Source organism: Cebus imitator, unplaced genomic scaffold (assembly GCF_001604975.1).
Source record: "Cebus imitator isolate Cc_AM_T3 unplaced genomic scaffold, Cebus_imitator-1.0 Scaffold79, whole genome shotgun sequence".
In the NCBI taxonomy this organism is placed as follows: Eukaryota; Metazoa; Chordata; class Mammalia; order Primates; family Cebidae; genus Cebus; species Cebus imitator.
Genome location: NW_016107394.1, coordinates 6116452 through 6133948, shown reverse-complemented (window position 1 = coordinate 6133948; position 17497 = coordinate 6116452). Strand labels below are relative to the sequence as shown.

Sequence of the window (17497 nt, the reverse complement as noted above, 5' to 3'; positions counted from 1 at the left end):
AAAAAAAAAAAAAAAAAAGAAAGAAAGAAAAGAAAAACATCCTGCAAACAACTAAGCTCAGTTAAGTATTACAGTTTTCTTGATGTCAGAATGTGCATTGCTACAATGAGATATCATCTTACCCCAGTTAAAATTGCTTTTATCCAAAAGACAGGCAATAATGAATGCTGGCAAGGACGTGGAGAAAAGGGAACCTTCATACACTGTTGATGGGAATGTAAATTAGCACATCCACTAAGAAGAACAGTTTGAAGGTCCTGCAAAAAACTAAAAATAGAGCTACCATATAATCTAGCAATCCCATTGTTAGATATATACTCAGAAGCAAATCAGTTTATCAAAGAGATAGCTGCACTCCCATGTTTATTGCAGCACTATTCACAATAGCCAAGATTTGGAAGCCACCCAAATGTCTGTCAACAGACAAAAAAAGAAAATGTGGTATATATACATAATGGAGTGCTATGCAGCCATCAAAAAGAATGAGATCCTGTCATTTGCAACAACATGAATAGAACTGGAGGTCATTATGTAAAGTGAAATAAGCCAAGTATAGAAAGACAAACTTCACATGTTCTTACTTGTGGGAGTTAAAATTAAAATAAATTAACTTATGGAGAGTAGAAAGATGTTTACCAGAGGAGGTTCCGGTGAGGGGAAGAGGACATAGTTAATGGGTACCAAAAAATAGAAAGCATGAATAAGATCTAACAGTTGATAGCATAGCAGGGTGACTACAGTCATAATAATGTAATTGTATATTTAAAAATAACTACGGGAAGGCTGGGCATGGTGATTCACACGTGTAATCCCAGCACTTTGGGAAGCTGAGGCAAGCGGATCATCTGAGGTCAGGGGTTCAAGACCATACTTGTCAACATGGTGAAACCCTATCTCTACTAAAAATACAAAAATCAGCTGCGCATGGTGGCAGGCGCCTGTAATCCCAGCTACTTGGGAGGCTGAAGCACGAAAATCACTTGAATCTGGGAGGGGGAGACTGCAGTGAGCTGAGATTGCACCACTGCACTCCAGCCAGGGTGACAGAGCAAGACTCCTTTCAAAATCATAATAACTAAAAGAGTATAATTGGATTCTTTGTAACACAAAGGATGAATACTTGAGGTGATGGATACCCCATTTACCCTGATGTGATGATCATGCATTGTATGCCTGTATCAAAATATCCCGTATACTCCATAAATATATACACCTACCATGTACCCACAAAAGCAAAAGCTAAAAAAAAAATTAAAAATATGCCTTATACACTGTGGTGGGGGAGGGTGGCTGCTTCACTGAGTGGGGTGGTGGGTGGTGGGGAAGAACAGCAATGGTGAGGCTGAGGCTTCAGTCCAAAAGGGGAGTTTGCTAAGTAGATGGCAGCAGAGAGGAATTCCAGGCACAGGGTGGGGCATGTTTGAGAAAGCTCAAAAAGTTGGTCTCCAAAAGCCTCCAGTTTTCAGCAAACTCCAACCAAATAGCACAGAAGCAGTATAGGGGATGGTCTTTCAGAAGGTGAGGTGAGGGGTGGGTAGCCACCCCTGTCCAGCTGCTGTAGGTGACAGTAAGAGATGTTAGGGAGGCCAGCTGTTGTGACTCACGCCTATAATCCCAGCACTTTGGGAGGTTGAGGCAGGCAGATCATGAGGTCAAGAGATGAAGACCATCCTGGTCAACATGGTGAAACCCCAGCTCTACTAAAAATACAAAAATTAGCTGGGCATGATGGCACACACCTGTAGTCCCAGCTACTTGGGAGGCTGAGGCAGGAGAATCGCTTGAACCCAGGAGGCAGAGGTTACAGTGAGCCGAGGTCGAGCCATTGCACTCCAGCCTGGGCGACACAGGAAGACTCCGTCTCAAAAGGAAAAAAAAAAGAGATGTCAGGGAAATCACACCAACTTGCCAGGATGTGAGGGTCAAAGAAAGCAGGGTTCCAAGACTGGGCCACTGGGTGGGTGATAGATACTGCTCATCCCTAAGTTGACCCTGCAGGAACATTCTGGAGAGGTCAAAGTAGAATAGAATATACAATCCCCTAATTGTATGCCCTCGTACTACACCCACCATCCGATTTTATGTATTCTACAATTCTTAATTTTTTTAATTTATGCATTGAAAACCAACTTCTCTTTTCCTTGGGTTTCCTGTTTTCATGTTTGAAATATATGTTACTATGGAAATGTCATGGCACAGTATGGTGGCATTTATAAGTGAAGTGCAAAGAATTTTCAGAACATCTAGAAACACAAGACTGGGGTTTAGGGATCTAAGTCCTAATTACGTGATAGCATTCATGACTTCAGACACTGTGTCATGAATATAAGCATACTCAGAAATTTCAGACAGCACAGAGGAGATAGCTGAGAGCTTTATTAGGATTTATGTGCCCAGATTTTTAAAAACGAGTATGAGAAATATTAAAAACACAAAACATAACACATGACTTGGGAAGAACATCTGGAAAAAATGGATGACAGAATGCCAATTTACTTATGAATACATACCTCTGGAAGGACAGGGGACCTGGACACCCCAGAGAAATTTGGTAAAACCCTCTGCACCACTTTTCATGCTATAAATATGTTCCTTAAAAATTGTATGTAAACCAACTGTTGGTAAATCATTTAATGCAAGGGTGAGCATGATTTTAAAGATATCATAAGAATGTACATTTTAGGAAATAATTATCGATGGAGTAATAGAAAAAACTCATGGATAAGTGAAGTTCAAGGTCCTTCATTATTATCCTGGTTCTGCCACCAGCTAAATGTGTGATTCAAGAAAACCACTCAACCTTGCTGGGCCAATTCCCTCTTTGAGTTTGGGTTGTAATTCTGAATTTTCACTGATTAGGTTCTTAATGCAAGGTACAGGGGTACTGGCCCACAGCCTCAAGTCAAGTTTCTTCTGAGAGGTAATATTACAAACTGAATCCCTGTGGACAGAGCTCCAGGCTCTCTTACATAAGAGGAGCTACAGTTACCATCGTTCTGTGTTTTGCTTCTTTACGGTCCATTGTCTTATTTTCACAATCACCCTCAGGGTGATGATTCCAACTTTTTGTTCCAAATTCTTTACAAAAGTATGTTCCTTAGCTCTGTTCTCCGGGAAAAACTGAGTCTAAGGTAGGAACCCCTTCTTAGTGCTCCTCTCCACCTCCAGCTCTTTCCCTAACCTACGAAGCTGGTCACTGCCCAAGGACAAGGGCTGTACTCTCCGTGCCTAGTGCAGGCCCAGGCTGGAAGAAGAAATTCAGTAAATGACCATTTACTGGATTTGTTCTTTTTTTTTTTTTTTTTTAAGACAGAGTCTCGCTCCATCACCTAGGCTGGAATGCAGTGGTGCAATCTCAGCTCACTGCAGCCTCCACCTCCTGGAGTCAGGAGATTCTCCTGCCTCAGCCTCCTGAGTAGCTGGGATTATAGGCATTCGCCACCATGCTCGACTAATTATTGTATTTCTAGTAGAGACGGGGTTTTACTATGTTGGCCAGGCTGGTCCTAAACTCCTAACCTCAAGTCATCCGCCTGCTTATAGGCATGAGCCACTGTGCCGGGCCTGGCTGCTGGATTTTTTTTTTTTTTTTTTTTGAGGTAGAGTTTTGCTCTTGTTGCCCAGGCTGGAGTGCACTGGCACAATCTCAGCTCACTGTAACCTCTGCCTCCCAGGTTCCAGCGATTCTCCTGTCTTGACCTCCCAAGTAACTGGGATTACAGGCATGAACCACCACACCCAGCTAATTGTATATTTTCAGTAGAGATGGGGTTTCACCATGTTGGCCAGGCTGTTTTCAAATCCCTGACCTCAGGTGATCCACCCACCTCGGCCTCCCAAAGTGCTGAGATTACAGGTGTGAGCCATAGCGCCCGGCCTGGCTGGATGTTTTTGAAGGAGGAAGCTGAGGCAAGGATATGGGTCTGATGAAAGACCCAAACCCTAGGAGTGGACTCCTGGCTGCTTCTTTAAACATTTCTAAACTTTCCAAATTTTCTACAATGGGCAAAAATATCAAAACCACAAAGCATTAAACTCCCCTTTTCCTGGCTTTCTGTCAATGCTCTGGTCTCTCATAAATAATGCAGTAGCCAGTTTCCTTCTAATACTGCAAACTTTGCTCAGTGCTCCAATGTTGGGCCCAGGACACAGGGCACACATCTTTTCTTTAAGAGAAACAGCCATTTTGGTCTTCTGCCCGTTTTGCTTAAATAGCAATGACACCATGCATTTGTCTTGTGGAGTTAACCCTGCCATCCTGCCCCAGGCAAGGACTCCTGCCAACTGGCTCCAGAAAGGGTCATTTATCAACAGTGTTTAGGCACCACTTTCATACTTCTGCCATGCAGGAAGTACAAAACACCACTGTGAGAATTCTTTTGTCTTCTTAAGCAAAAACAGCTTTAGGCTTTAATGGGCAAGAGATAGCAATGTCAGGCTTCTTGCCGACTACCACCATGTTTGTAGAGTAATTCCAGAGCTCTTAGGGAAGCCTCAGGAAACAGAGGAAATTATTCTCTATTGAGCACTTACTCCATGCCAAGTGTTGTGCTGTGTGCCTCATATACACTGTTTAATGTAAGCCTCACATCTAATAATCACTATCTAACGTAGATATTTTTACTCATTTATCTTATATCTTGTCTGTCTCCCTCATTGAAATGTGTGCTCATGAGGAGGAACATTTTTTGGGGACTTGTTTATTATGTCTAGAACAGCATCATACACAGATAAGGACTCAATATACATTGTCGAAATTAACAAAATGAACAACTCCATGACATAGGTGGTATTATTTCCCTTTCATAGATGAATTAACTGAAGACTTTAGAGGGTACAAATGAACTGCCCAAAGTCACATAGCTAATAAGAAGGCAGAACTGAAACCTGAGCCTCACTCATTCATTCTATAAACCAAGGGACTTACACTTAGATCTTAAAGAACTCTTTCAGCTTGGCAATTACATGATCTATAGGCCTATAAAATATGTATTTACCTTGTATACTCATTTGGAGGTTTCAAATTTCACTTGAGGAGACATTAACATTTTTATAATAATCATTTTACTAAAGCAACAATTAAGTACACATTTTCCCAGCATAACAATTTCATCTATGGATAGGCATTAGCTACATGATTTTTCATTTTAAAACTCCACAATGTGATTATTTTTCAGACATAAATAAAAAATACAGTGGTTCTGGATGCCAACAAAATCACATTTGCAAACCTTAAGTGTTTGGTAAGTTACAACATTAAGATGACTAATGATATGTGTGCGGTATTCTCAGTATAGAATACCCAGTATTCCAGTGTACATCTGTGTGGCTTGAGTGTCCCAGTATGGGAGGAGGTAGACTTGGCACATCGAAAGCCACTGCTATACTAAAGAAATCATATGAAGCTCAAGGATTCTTCAGAGAATCAGCTATTACAAAATCCATCTCGAGAATTCATTTTGTGTGAGAATGTGAGAATGAAATGCAAAGGAGGTTAATTTTACCCAGGAGAGCATTCATATCCTTTTCCACTTGTCAGAATGGACTTGATTTGTAAGTTCTCTTTTACCTACCTAGGAATACATTGCAAGGGCACACCACCCATGGTGTCTTCCCTAAACACTTTGTGTTTTTTTGTAGTGACTATGGTTACATGCCCTTGTCCTCCTGGGCAGGTCCTTTTCCCTTCTGTCTCAGCCTTGCCGCCAACACAAGATCATACAGCCTCTGTGTCCAACCAGCCAGTTAATTGTTCATGGACCAACCTAGTGATCTGGCTTCAATCTCTCCACTGCCAGCTCTAGGTGCCATTGTTTTTTTACTGATAATACAAGTAACAATATTCTGGATAAATTTTTTTAAAGCATAAAACCAGGAAAACCCATAATCCAACTACCCAGAGTTTGCACAGCCTTTCTGTCTTTTTAAAAGGCATTTTTTAAAATTTACACATACAATTTTGTATATCACTCTTTTCACTTAACACTATAAGCATTTTGCCATGCTGTTAAATACTCTTCAGAAACATAAATTATAATGATGGCACAACACTCTACTGTATAGTCATACTGTAATTTACTCAACCAGTTTTTTACTGTTGGAATTTAAGATTGTTAAGCATCGATTTTGCCCATATTTTAGACTATTTCTTTAGGACAGATTCCCAGAAGTGAAATTAGAGGATCAGAGGATATAAACATTTTTAAAGCTCCCAATAGATACTGCCAAATTGCTTTTCAGAAAACTGTTGCCAGTCTACACTTCCAACATTGCCAGTGTGTTTTTCTACCAATAGAGATCTGTCTAAAGGATAATAAAATTTAAATGAAACATGCATTCCTCAAATTATTAATGCATGGAGAGGCATCAAGACCAGAGCACAAAGGCATGTGGCAATGGTCATACCTATTTCCAGGTATGCAGTTAACAATGGGTTACTGTGTGCACACAGAACAAATTTTGCAAGAGTAAAAAGTAATATAATTAGATTTCAGACCATCTAATCCAAGGCCTGTGTCTATTTTGTTCACTGCTGTATCCTGGCACACAAGACAGCGTCTGGCACATACAGCCACTCAATAATAATTTGTTGAGTGAATTAACACAGAATCTTCTTTCAGATGCAAATCTTTCACCAGCTGTAGGGTTTAGTTACTCCTGAATCCATAGGAAACATGACTGGCTGGATCAGACACTCTTGTAAAGGTCTGTTCAATGCTGAGATTGTATTACAACTTTGGAAAATCAGTTTAAATAAAGGTGACACAATAAAGAGCTCTCTAGGAGAAAAACAAATATACTTACCTAAAAGGACGCATCTCAGCACCAGTTGCAAGGTGCAAATACACATATGTATCTGTAATACATATGTATATTTGCAAGCATGCAAAAAATACACTTCAGTGAGTTTTGTCATCTCCATAGTACACCCTTTAATAGGCAGTAACATAAGGTTGTTCAAATGCTGCCCATGGGCAAAGCATTTTTGGGACTACCTTCAGTTCATTCTATTATTGTTGGTTGCAACTTGGCATCAGTTTGTGTTGCCAACACTGGTTTTGATATTTAGGGAATAATATGGGTGGTTTTATAATGTCATTTTCAGTCAAAAACAAGCACAAAATTTATTTTGTGAACCAGAATGTGTTCAAGGTAAAACAGCCAATCATTCAGCTTTAGTTTACTCTCCTGGCTCTATAGATTCCCTCCAATTTTCCATAATTTCCTTTTTTTGTTTGTTTGAGACAGGGTCTCACTCTGTCGCCCAGGCTGTAGTGCAGTAGCATGATTATGGCTCACTGCAGCCTGGACCTCCAGGGCTCAAGCGATCCTCCTGCCTCAGCCCCGCAAGTATCTGGGACTACAGGTAAGTGTCACCATGCCAGGCTAATTATTGTATTTATTTTAGAGACAGGGGTTTCACCACATTGCCCAGGTTGGTCTTGAACTTCAGGCCTCAAGTAATCTGCCTGCCTCAGCCTCCCAGAGTGCTAGGATTATAGACATGAACTCCTGTGCCTAGGCCACAATTTCTACATAATAAATTGTTAGACACTGCCAGATCAATGTGGCATTAATGTTATTGATGGAAAATAATCAATCATCTGTCATTTTTATGTATACATTAGACCAGGGTTTGTATCAAACTATGGCCTATGGGCCAAATTTGTCCTGCCATCTGTTTTTCTATGGCCTAAAAGCTAAAAATTTCTTTTCAATTTTTTTTTTTTTTTTTTTTTAGATGGAATCTTGCTCTGTTGCCCAGGCTGGAGTGCAGTGGTGAGATCTCGGATCACTGTGGCCTCTGCCTCCTAGGTTCCAGCGATTCTGCCTCAGCCTCCTGGGTAGTGGAATTACAGGCACACGTCACCACACCGTGCTAATTTTTGTATTTTTAGTAGAGATAAGGTTTTACCATGTTAGCCAGGCTGGTCTCAAACTCCTGACCTCAGGTAATCTGCCTGCCTCGGCCTCCCAAAGTGCTGGGATTACAAACGTGAGCCACCATTCCTGGCCTCTTTTTAACATTTTTAAAGGGATTTAAAAAAAAAATCAAAATAGTATTTTGTAAAAACTACATAAAATTCAATTTCCAGTATCCATTTATAAAGTTTTATTGGAAACAGCCATGCTCATCCGTTTCTGTATCAGCTATGCCTGCTTTTACATTAAAATACTGAGTAGTGGAAAAAGAGACCATCTGGCCCATAAAGACTCCTTTACAGAAGTCTGTTGACCCTTGGGCTATACCCAAGTGAGTACCTGGAGGTACTATAGCTCCCCAATACAGATTTTTTTGTTTCTGGATATTAATACAGGGAGAGGGGTGATACAACTAGGATGACGTTTGCAAGGATCTGATAAGGGGAGACGCTGAAGAACATAAATACATGATGGTTGTCTCAGAAAAGATATAAACACCTGGTAAAATCTGGGTGGGCTGATTGAAGAAGAAGCAATTGGAGAAGGCAGGATATCATATAGTTTAGCAGCAAAGGTAGGCTCTTATTGAGTCACATGGGACCCTGCTGAGACCCAATCCCAAAGAGCCTAGTGAAACTTGCTGGTGATGATGTCTGCAAATAGCAGGCAAGCTGAGCAGCATTTGTAACATAATGACAGACAATTCCCCAATAGTACCCCATTCCTTTATTAGGTGTCCTCAAGTCATTTAGCATCCAGGCATTTCCAAAGGCAAGTATAGACTGACTAAAAAATGGATCTGAGAGAAAGGTTCTGGGAAGGAGGTCCCAGGTAAACATTCTTCCCAAATGGTAACATTTCATTGAAGACTCAGTCAGGGTCAGAATTCAGAAGACAGCAGAACCATCCACATGTTTTTCTAAGTTACAGATTCGGTGAACATCTTATTCTTTCTCTTTTTGATCAATACTAGTGGGGCAAATGGAGCAAGGTAGGGTGGGGTGATGGAAGGGGAGAATTGCATAAAATCAGTGATAGGATGATCTGTCCCAGAAGGCATATATTTCTTTCTTAGCAGTGGCATAAAACATTCCATGTGAACTCTGAATTAGGATGGGGGTGGGGGTGGGGACAAAGATCAACCTAAAAGTCAAACAGAGTCACTGACCAATTGTGCTAAGCTTGAGAAAGTTTGCAGATGGCCAGCTCTCTTCCTGACATCCCACAGAAAGCCAGGCTTGATCTCCTGTGGTTAGGTGGAGCTTCTCCTGCCAGGGAAAATACAGGTGCTAGGATAATGGGCTTTGGATGTTATAGCTCTGAAAAAGTTTTATGACTCTTGGTACCAGAGGTAACCAAATTGCCTCCTTGAGAAACTGCTGATACTGGGTGCCTCTGGGGAGTGCAACTGATGGTGGCTACGGGTGAGAGGTAGCTTTCCCTGCTCATGCCCCTTACAAAAAAACAAATCAACACGTCATCCCCCCATGTTGCCCCACCATGCTTCTTGAGGATACGAAGGCAACCTGGGGCCAGGGCTAGAGCAGACAATTTCCTTACTCAGCAGCTAAAGTGGGGAGCTGGAAGAAGGATGCAAAAAATCAGAGAGAAGAGTTGTAAGTTAAATGGAAAACCATGACCCAAAGGTCTATTGAGGATCAGCACACCAAAGTGACCAAAAGCAGCTAATGAAGGTGTGACCCGGGACCAGAAAACAAAGCAACAAGGAAATAGAGGAGTAAGAGCAAACTGGTGGATAATAAATTGAGAGGTGGCTGTTTTAAGGGGAGCCTGGGGTATGACAGACACATAGCTGGATGTGTGAGACTATGGGACCAGGAGCTCAACAGGCCTAGGTAGCAAGGTGTAGGCCAGGGCAAAACGTAGATCAGCAACAAAACGGATTTGGTAGGTGAGCACATTAGGAGTACTCATATAAGAACTTTCCTGTTTGGGGATGCCTAGATCATGCTCTACCCTTGGGTTTAGAGATTCTGAGCAGTCAAATGTGAACAGTTTGCTCTGGATAAGTCCTTTTCATTACAGCCACCTGGAAGCATTTGAATTCACACTCCTGATTACCTGCTTCTGGTTGCTGAGTCTAAACCATGTCTGAACCAGCATAGCTTTGGTACTCTATATTCCAGCAAGGGTCTTGGTCCAGCATCACTGGCAGGGACACACCAGCACTGTTCATAGGACTGGAATCAAACCCAGAAGTAAGATGTCTCAGGACCTCTGGGTTATAACAGGTTAGAAGCAATGCCTGCAGGCAGGGTTGTGGGATCCTGGCCTGGGTCCAGAAGCATATAAATCTGCAGCAATTACCACTGGGTTGGCCTCAGCAAGGATTAATATAACTTTCAGCAACAAAGCTGCAAGAACTAGTGGTGGGGACTTTGTTCCTAAAGTGCAGTGTCCGTGGTGCCAAGTGCTTGCGGGCAACCCAGAGCCACATCTGATGTAGGAAGACTTAATGGTCCTGAAATGGAATGTCTAGAAACAGTTAAGGAGCTGAAGGTCTATAAGCTGCGGCTTGGTTTAAGAGTTCTTATATAGTATCTTCTCTTTGTGGGACAAGGTCTAGCTTTCAAGGTGCCTCAGAATTAACAGGCATTGGCCAGGGGTGGTAGCTCACGCCTGTAATCCCAGTACTTTGGGAGGCCAAGGTGGGTGGATCACCTGAGGTCAGGAGTTCGAGATCAGCCTGGCCAACATGGTGAAACCTCGTCTCTACTAAAAATACAAAAATTAACCGGGTGTAGTGGTGCATGCCTGTAATCCCAGCTAATTGGGAAGCTGAGGCAGGAGAATCACTTGAACCCAGGAGGTGGAGGTTGCAGTGAGCCAAGATTGTACCACTGCACTCCAGCCTGGGCAGCAGGGCAAGATTCCATCTCAAAAAACAAAACAACGACAACAACCACAACAAGAACAGGTGTTAATGAGGAACCTGTAGTTTTTGCAGGTGAGTAGAGAAAATGAAAGAACAGAACTAAAAGTAACTGTGATGAATAAGGAAGTGTTGTGCCTCTACTTTCAAGCAATATTGTTTAAGAGGAGCGGTATACGTAAAAATCCTTGAGTAAAACAGACACTGGCCAATTCTGTGAAATGCTGTTACCAAACTCCTGCCCCCTGAATGTTACTAGTCTATGTGGTATTACTTGGAGCCCACTTGAGAAAAGTTCCATTCCATAAATCCTGGCAAAGGCGGGAAGAGAAGAAATGAATGAGTTTGAACTTGCAGAATCTGCTTGTTGGGGGTTCCGACTGAAAAATCAGATATCAAATTGGTTGTTACAAACCAATTCACAGACTCAGGAGAAGCAATTTATCAACAACTGGCATAGAGTTGGAGGCATAGGAGAGTAAGCAAACTATCCCAAATTGTTCATCCACTGCAACACTATTATCTTCCTCTTTAAACTTTGCTATTTTAGCCAACTGTGTCATCATTTTCTACTGATGGAGGTTCGATGCCTCATGCTGTTCCACCTGCTTTCTCTAATTTCACAGTCCCCTGTCATACCCATCCTCATGGATCCAGTTCGAGAACCATCTCATCCATGAGAAGCCCATCAGCCCTTGGAGATCTTGTTTATAACTTCCACATTGTCAATGTCCAGCAGTGTTCTAAAAACAACAAGTTCTCAAAACTATAGGCAATAGTTACTAAAAACAGGCTGCTGTATGGGAATCCACACACAGGCAGCAGGCTCCCTTAATCCAGGGTCTATAGAATCACCTGGTCTTCCTCCCCACACATCACAGCTTAGGCCTGGGTCCCCAGGTTTATATTTTCTAGGACCAGATCCTCCTCTTCCAGCAGAGGAGATATCCAAATGAATGGGGGTCCAAAGCACAGGACTAGAATGAAGCAAACCCAGCTCTTCTGTGAGGTGTAGGCCTGTGAGAAGATCAGTATTGGTGGCCAACCCCTGATTCCTAAGGCGCTCCCACTGAGTCATCTGGGCCAGATCAGCCCCTTGGGCCAGCACTGCTCAGTAGTACCAGCATCCCACTGCCTTCTGTACCATACCTCAGGCCCTGACTGCGAAGCAGGATGAAGCTATAAGCCTTCTTTTGGGGTCCTCCCAGAACAGCATGCCTCCCTGGGCACAGAGATACAGATTCCAGGAGATCCTGTTCCTCACTTCTCACTGGCATGATCCTCTGAGGCAGAATGTTGAGAACAAAGGAACAGGACTGCCACAACAAGCTAAGGGCTGGGCAGAGAAGAAATCCAAACTTGTTGAGCAAAAAGAAATCAAGAACAAGCAAGTACCAGAAGGCAACAGCCAGAAGTTCTTCAAAGTTGTGGAGAAGAGCAAGGAAGATGGTCCAACAGTCCAGCAAAGAGTAATGGGGAGGGCCATGACATATAGGGAGGAGTGGCAAAGACTGAAAATAGGTGAGCAGCCAAAGAAGGTGCCTAACAGTAAGGCAGCTTCCTAGTTCTGGTTCAGCTAACTCACGTTCCTCTCACCATGGGGTGAACCAATTCTCAGCTACCCTGGGGGGAAGGCTTGTTGAAGATGAGGCCTGAAGAAGCTGGCTGGCAGGGTAGTGGACTCTGGGATGGGATACGGGCAGGGGCATTTCCCCACCAGCTTCACCCTGGAGATGACTCCATGTTTCAGAATCTGTTACCTTTTTCCTCAAACATAAGCTATTTTTCCTAGTTTCCTTTGAAAGATCCGACTGAAAGTCAAGTTTTCGTGGTGTAGGCTCACCCTTCAAAACACCCGAAATAACTTTTGCAGAAATCTTCTTCATGTTCAAGTTTTCTTTCAAAATGAGCCTAACAGTTTCTTTGTCTAAATTTAACTCTTCAGCCATCATCCTCACAGTTAACTGCCTGTTTGAACAAACCAAGTCCTTGACCTTCTGGATATTTTCATCTGTCCTGTGGGTGACTGGACGCCCACTTCGGGCGTCATCTCGAACATCTTCCCGTCCTTCTTTAAACCTTTTGTGCCAGTCAAAAACTCTGGCCCTTGACATGACTTCATCCCCATAAGCTTCTTTTAAAAGATGGTGGGTCTCACTTGCAGACTTATTCAGTTTCACGCAAAATTTGATACTAATCCTTTGTTCTAAATAGCGGTCACTCATTCTGGCACTGAACTACACAGGAGCGTTAACAGGCCACGATTGTGAGGGAAAGGCAGATCAATTTCTATAGGACTATAGGTGTAATCATATCGCTATTCTTGCTTTTTTAGAAGCCTGGTGAGGAAAGAGTAATTGCTTTTCTGAGATTTTGTCCCTCAGCTTCCAGTCGAGACTAGGGAGATCCGTTCTGGGAAGCTAACAGGGCCAACAGTCGTTGCAAAGCTGGAAAAATTAAATCTCCTACAACCACGCCTGCATCCAACCAGTGCACGCACATCTGCCGAGAGTTTGCCAATCAGTCACCAAGGTCGCCCCGATTCCGCGGCCCTTAAAGAGTATATGGCGATTTCTGCAAGAAAGGCCTAAGTGGTGGCAACTTAAGCAAGCAAGGAGAGGTGCATAGGTGATGTAACGTGCAAGCTCGCCCCAGATCTGCAGAAACCCGCGCACGCCAAACCTACCGGAGCAGCCAGAGGCTCGCCTACTTTAGGGTCCCGGGAGACAGGCGCGCAAGCGCAATTCCCTTCCCCCGCGGATTAGGTTGTGCGCAGTCGCACTGAGGCAACGCGCGCCAAGTCCCGCCTCCGCTTCGTCACACCCCGGCAGGCGCGCTTCCTTGCGCGTGCCCGCCTGCGGATAAGGCGGAAAGGAAGGGCGGGGGAGGAAGGCTGAGGGAAGAGAGGGCACCCCCGGGCGTCAGGGTGCATTGTGGGAAGGAGGCGGCAGCGTCTCGGGCGGGCGGGAGGTGCACCAGCGGCGGCGGCGGCGGTAAATCCTCCCGGCCGCTCACAGCACTGTGGAGCCGCGTCTCCAGCCCGGCCTCGGACCGCGGCACCCCTCCTGGCCCTCGCGGCTTTCCGCCCGCCAGCCCCTCCCCCGCGCGCCGGCCCTACAGAGGCGGCCGGCCGGCCCGGCTCCCCTCCCCGGCCCCGACGGGCGGGCGGACTGCCCTGAGGAGGCGGGGAGGGGAGGGCTGGGCCGGCCGGCAGGCGGGCGACGATGCCGAACTTCTGCGCTGCCCCCAACTGCACGCGGAAGAGCACGCAGTCCGACCTGGCCTTCTTCAGGTTCCCGCGGGACCCGGCCAGGTAAGCGGCGGGCGCGGAGCGGGCGGTCGGGGCCCACCTCGGCGGTGAGCGCTGCCAGCCGCCGGCCCCAGGCGGGCTCCCGGGCTGAGAGGGGCGTGGGAGGGGGGCGCAGCGCACTGCCGTCGACCCCAGCTTTGGACCGAGATGGGGAAGCGGCCGCGAGCCGTCGGCGGGCGGGCGTCAGTGGACCTCGGAGCACGTGCTCTGGCGGGGGCTCGGCGCAGAGGGCACCACCCCAAACGTGAGGGAGCTGGGGCTGCCCGCGGACGCGGGATGCGGTGGGTTCTCGCCGTGGCTCACTTGCTATGTGACCTCGGGCGAGTCGTTTTCCTTTCTGGGCTTTAGTTTCCTTAGCTGTCAAAAGAGAGCAGGACTCTATGGTTGTGGCCACGGGGTCCCTCCCTCTCCTTGCCGCCACCCCCGGGACGGTGTTTCTGTTTTGATTCCCACTGCCTTCTTTCGTCACAACTACTCTCTCCTTCGGACTTGTCATTGCACGGTTCAAGGTTCATTTTCTGGCTGTTACCGTTACTCATTTTCTCACTTGGTTATTGTAGGTATAACAGGGTGTACGCGTGAGGGCGTGGAATTGGTATTGGAACTTCTTCCTTGAAATAACCCCCACACACTGACTTATATTTAGGGAGTGGTAGCGTAGGGACCATGTTTGAAAGGCCGAGATGTTTCATGGCCTGTCTTGTTGGTTCAAAAATCAATGCCTACTATGTGCCGAGCTCAGATGTTAGGTTCTGGGAATTCATGGGCAAACAAGCGTGTTACTGATTGCAGAAAGCTCTCAGTTCATTAAGGGAACAGGTACAGCAACAGGGGATTGTAATGTAGTATGTTACAGTATTTATTAATTATTTCAATAATTATCGAAGGTCTACTCTGTGCTTGGCATTATTGTGAGCAATGTGGGTTACAGATGTACACATCGAAGTCCTTTGTCATGAAGATTACATTCCTTTGGTGTTGGAGGGGGGTCGGGGAATAAACAAGTAAAATACAAAGTGTGTCGGCTGATGATAAATACTGTGGAGAAAAATAAGCGACGGTTAGAGGGTAGGGGAATAAATAGTACCAAGGGACGCACAATTGCTATTTTAAATCGAGTGATTAGAGAAGACCTTACTAAGAAGGTGAATTTGAGCAAACACCAGGTGAAGGAGCCAGCCATGGAGATAACCTTGGGCAGCAGCATTCCAGACTGTGGAAACAGTAAGTGCAAAGACAGGGCAGCCAGGAGTCCAGGGGGAGGGACTGGGAGAGAGGTAAGATGAAACCAGAAAGGTGTGTGTATGGTAGGGGCAAATTTTGTAGGGTAGGACATTGTAGGTCTTGGAAGGTACTATGGTTTTTATTCTGAGTGAAATAGCAAGTCTTTGAATGGTTTAGAGAAGAGACTTAAATTTTAGCAGGCTCAGTGGCTGCTGGTTAAATAGATTGTAGGGAGGCAAAGGTGAAAGCCGGAAGACTAGTTAAAAGGCTGTTGCAATAATTCAGATTGGTAGAGGAGGCGGTGGCAAATTTGAGATACGGTTTGAAGGTGAAGTCAACAGGTTTTGCTAATGGTTTGGAGGTGGCTTGTAAAAGAAAAAGGGAAGTCAAGGACGACTTCAAGGTTTTAAAAATCTATGTTGGCAGGGTTGGTTTGAACTCCTGGCTTCAAGCAAACCTCCTGCCTCGGTCTCCCAAAGTGCTAGAACATGTTTGAGCCACTGCACCCAGCCAATTTCAAGAATTTTAACATGAGCATTTGCTGGATAGGTAAGACTGGGAAGAGCAGGTTGGGGTTTGAGAGGCCTGATAGATATTCCGGAATAGATGTCTAGGCCGGCACATGGTGGTTCACGCCTGTAATCCCAGCACTTTGGAAGGCTGAAGCAGGTGGATCACTTGAGGTCAGGAGTTCAAGACCAGCCTGGCCAACGTAGACCCTGTCTCTACCAAAAATTAGCCGGGTGCAGTGGCTCATGCCTGCAGTCCTGGCACTTTGGGAGGCCCAGGCAGCCAGATACCTGAGGTCAGGAGTTCCAGACCAGACTAACCAACATGGAGAAACCCCATCTCTACTAAAAATACAAAATTTGCCGAATGTGGTAGCACATGCAACTTGGGAGGCTGAGGCGGGAGAATCGCTTGAACCCAGAAGGCGGAGGTTGTGGTGAGCCGGGATCATGCCACTGCAGTCCAGCCTGGGCAACAACAGCAAAACTGTCTCCAAAAAAAAAAATCAGCCAGACGTGGTGGTGCATGCCTATAGCCCCAGCTGCTCGGGAGGCTGAGACATGAGAATTGCTTTAACCCAAGAGGCGGAGGTTGCAGTGACTTGGGATTGTGCCACTGTACTCCAGCCTGGGGGACAGAGTAAGATTCTGTCTTAAAAGAGAAAAAAAGGAAGTCTTTCATCATACCATATGCAGAAATGAACTCCAAATGACCTATACTTTTATTTAGATCAAGGCCTAACTATAAGAGCTATACCATTAAACTTTTAGAAAAAAAAAATACAGATAAATCTTCATGACTTTAGATTTGGCAGCACATTCTAGTTTTGTGTTTTGTTTTCTGAGAGAGTCTCACTGTGTTGCCCAGGCTGGTGTGCAGTGGCACAACCTCGGCTTACTGCAACCTCCGCCGCCTGGATTCAAGAGATTTTACTGACTCAGCCTCCCAAGTAGCTGGGATTACAGACGCCCACCACCACGCGTTGCTAGTTTTTGTATTTCTTTAGTAGAGATGGAGTTTTGCCATGTTGGCCAGGCTAGTCTCTAACTCCTGACCTCAGGTGATTTGCCTGCCTTGGCCTCCCGAAGTGCTGGGATTACAGGTGTGAGCCATCATGCCTATCCGGCAGCACATTCTTAGATATGATCAAATTTCATGAAATAGAAAGATAGACTGATTGGACTTCATCAAAATTAAACTTTTGTGTATCAAAGGACATTACCAAGAAAGTGAAAAGAATGGAAGAAAGTACTTGCAAGTAATTCAACTGATGAGGGCCTAGTAACCAGAGTATATAAAGAACTCTTACTGGCTGCCTTGGTTGTCTTTAAAATAAAATTAAAAAAAAAAAAAACTCTTACAATTCAGCAACAAAAAGACAACCCAATTTAAAAATAGGCACAGGACTTTTTTCCTTAAAGGAAAGATACAAGTGGCTAACAAGCACATGAAAGATGAAGCAATTCTCTTGCCCCAGCCTCTCGAGTAGCTGGGACTACAGGTTCGCGCCACCACGCCCAGCTAATTTTGTATTTTTTAGTGGAGACATGCTTTCACCATGTTGGCGAGGATAGTCTTGATCTCTTGACCTTGGGATCTGCCTTCCTTGGCCTCCCAAAGTGCTGGGATTACAGGAG

General features: G+C 44.8%; 2 protein-coding genes across 4 annotated transcripts in view; one reads left to right on the top strand and one right to left on the bottom strand.

The window, feature by feature from the left end:
• GVQW3 (GVQW motif containing 3) overlaps window positions 1-13696 on the bottom strand; it is a 30695-nt gene extending 16999 nt beyond the window's left edge. Inside the window, exons 1-2 of one of the 2 annotated variants that reach the window (XR_005201048.1) lie at window positions 12212-13696; window positions 11380-12097 (exon numbers count right to left, since the gene is read on the bottom strand). Coding sequence is in view for 1 of the 2 variants with exons in the window: in XM_037740140.1 (XP_037596068.1) it covers window positions 12577-13041 (465 nt within the window). In the remaining variant the exon portion in view is untranslated. Of the gene's footprint in view, window positions 1-11379; window positions 12098-12211 lie in introns of those variants that run through there. The other variant, XM_037740140.1, reaches the window with a different exon arrangement.
• A 50-nt stretch (window positions 13697-13746) lies between these two features.
• Window positions 13747-17497, top strand: part of THAP12 (THAP domain containing 12) — a 31428-nt gene continuing 27677 nt past the window's right edge. The window contains exon 1 of one of the 2 annotated variants that reach the window (XM_017533029.2): window positions 13747-14129. In XM_017533029.2, coding sequence (XP_017388518.1) covers window positions 14041-14129 — 89 coding nt within the window. In that variant the 5' untranslated portion in view covers window positions 13747-14040. The remainder of the gene's footprint in view (window positions 14130-17497) is intronic. The other variant, XM_017533030.2, reaches the window with a different exon arrangement.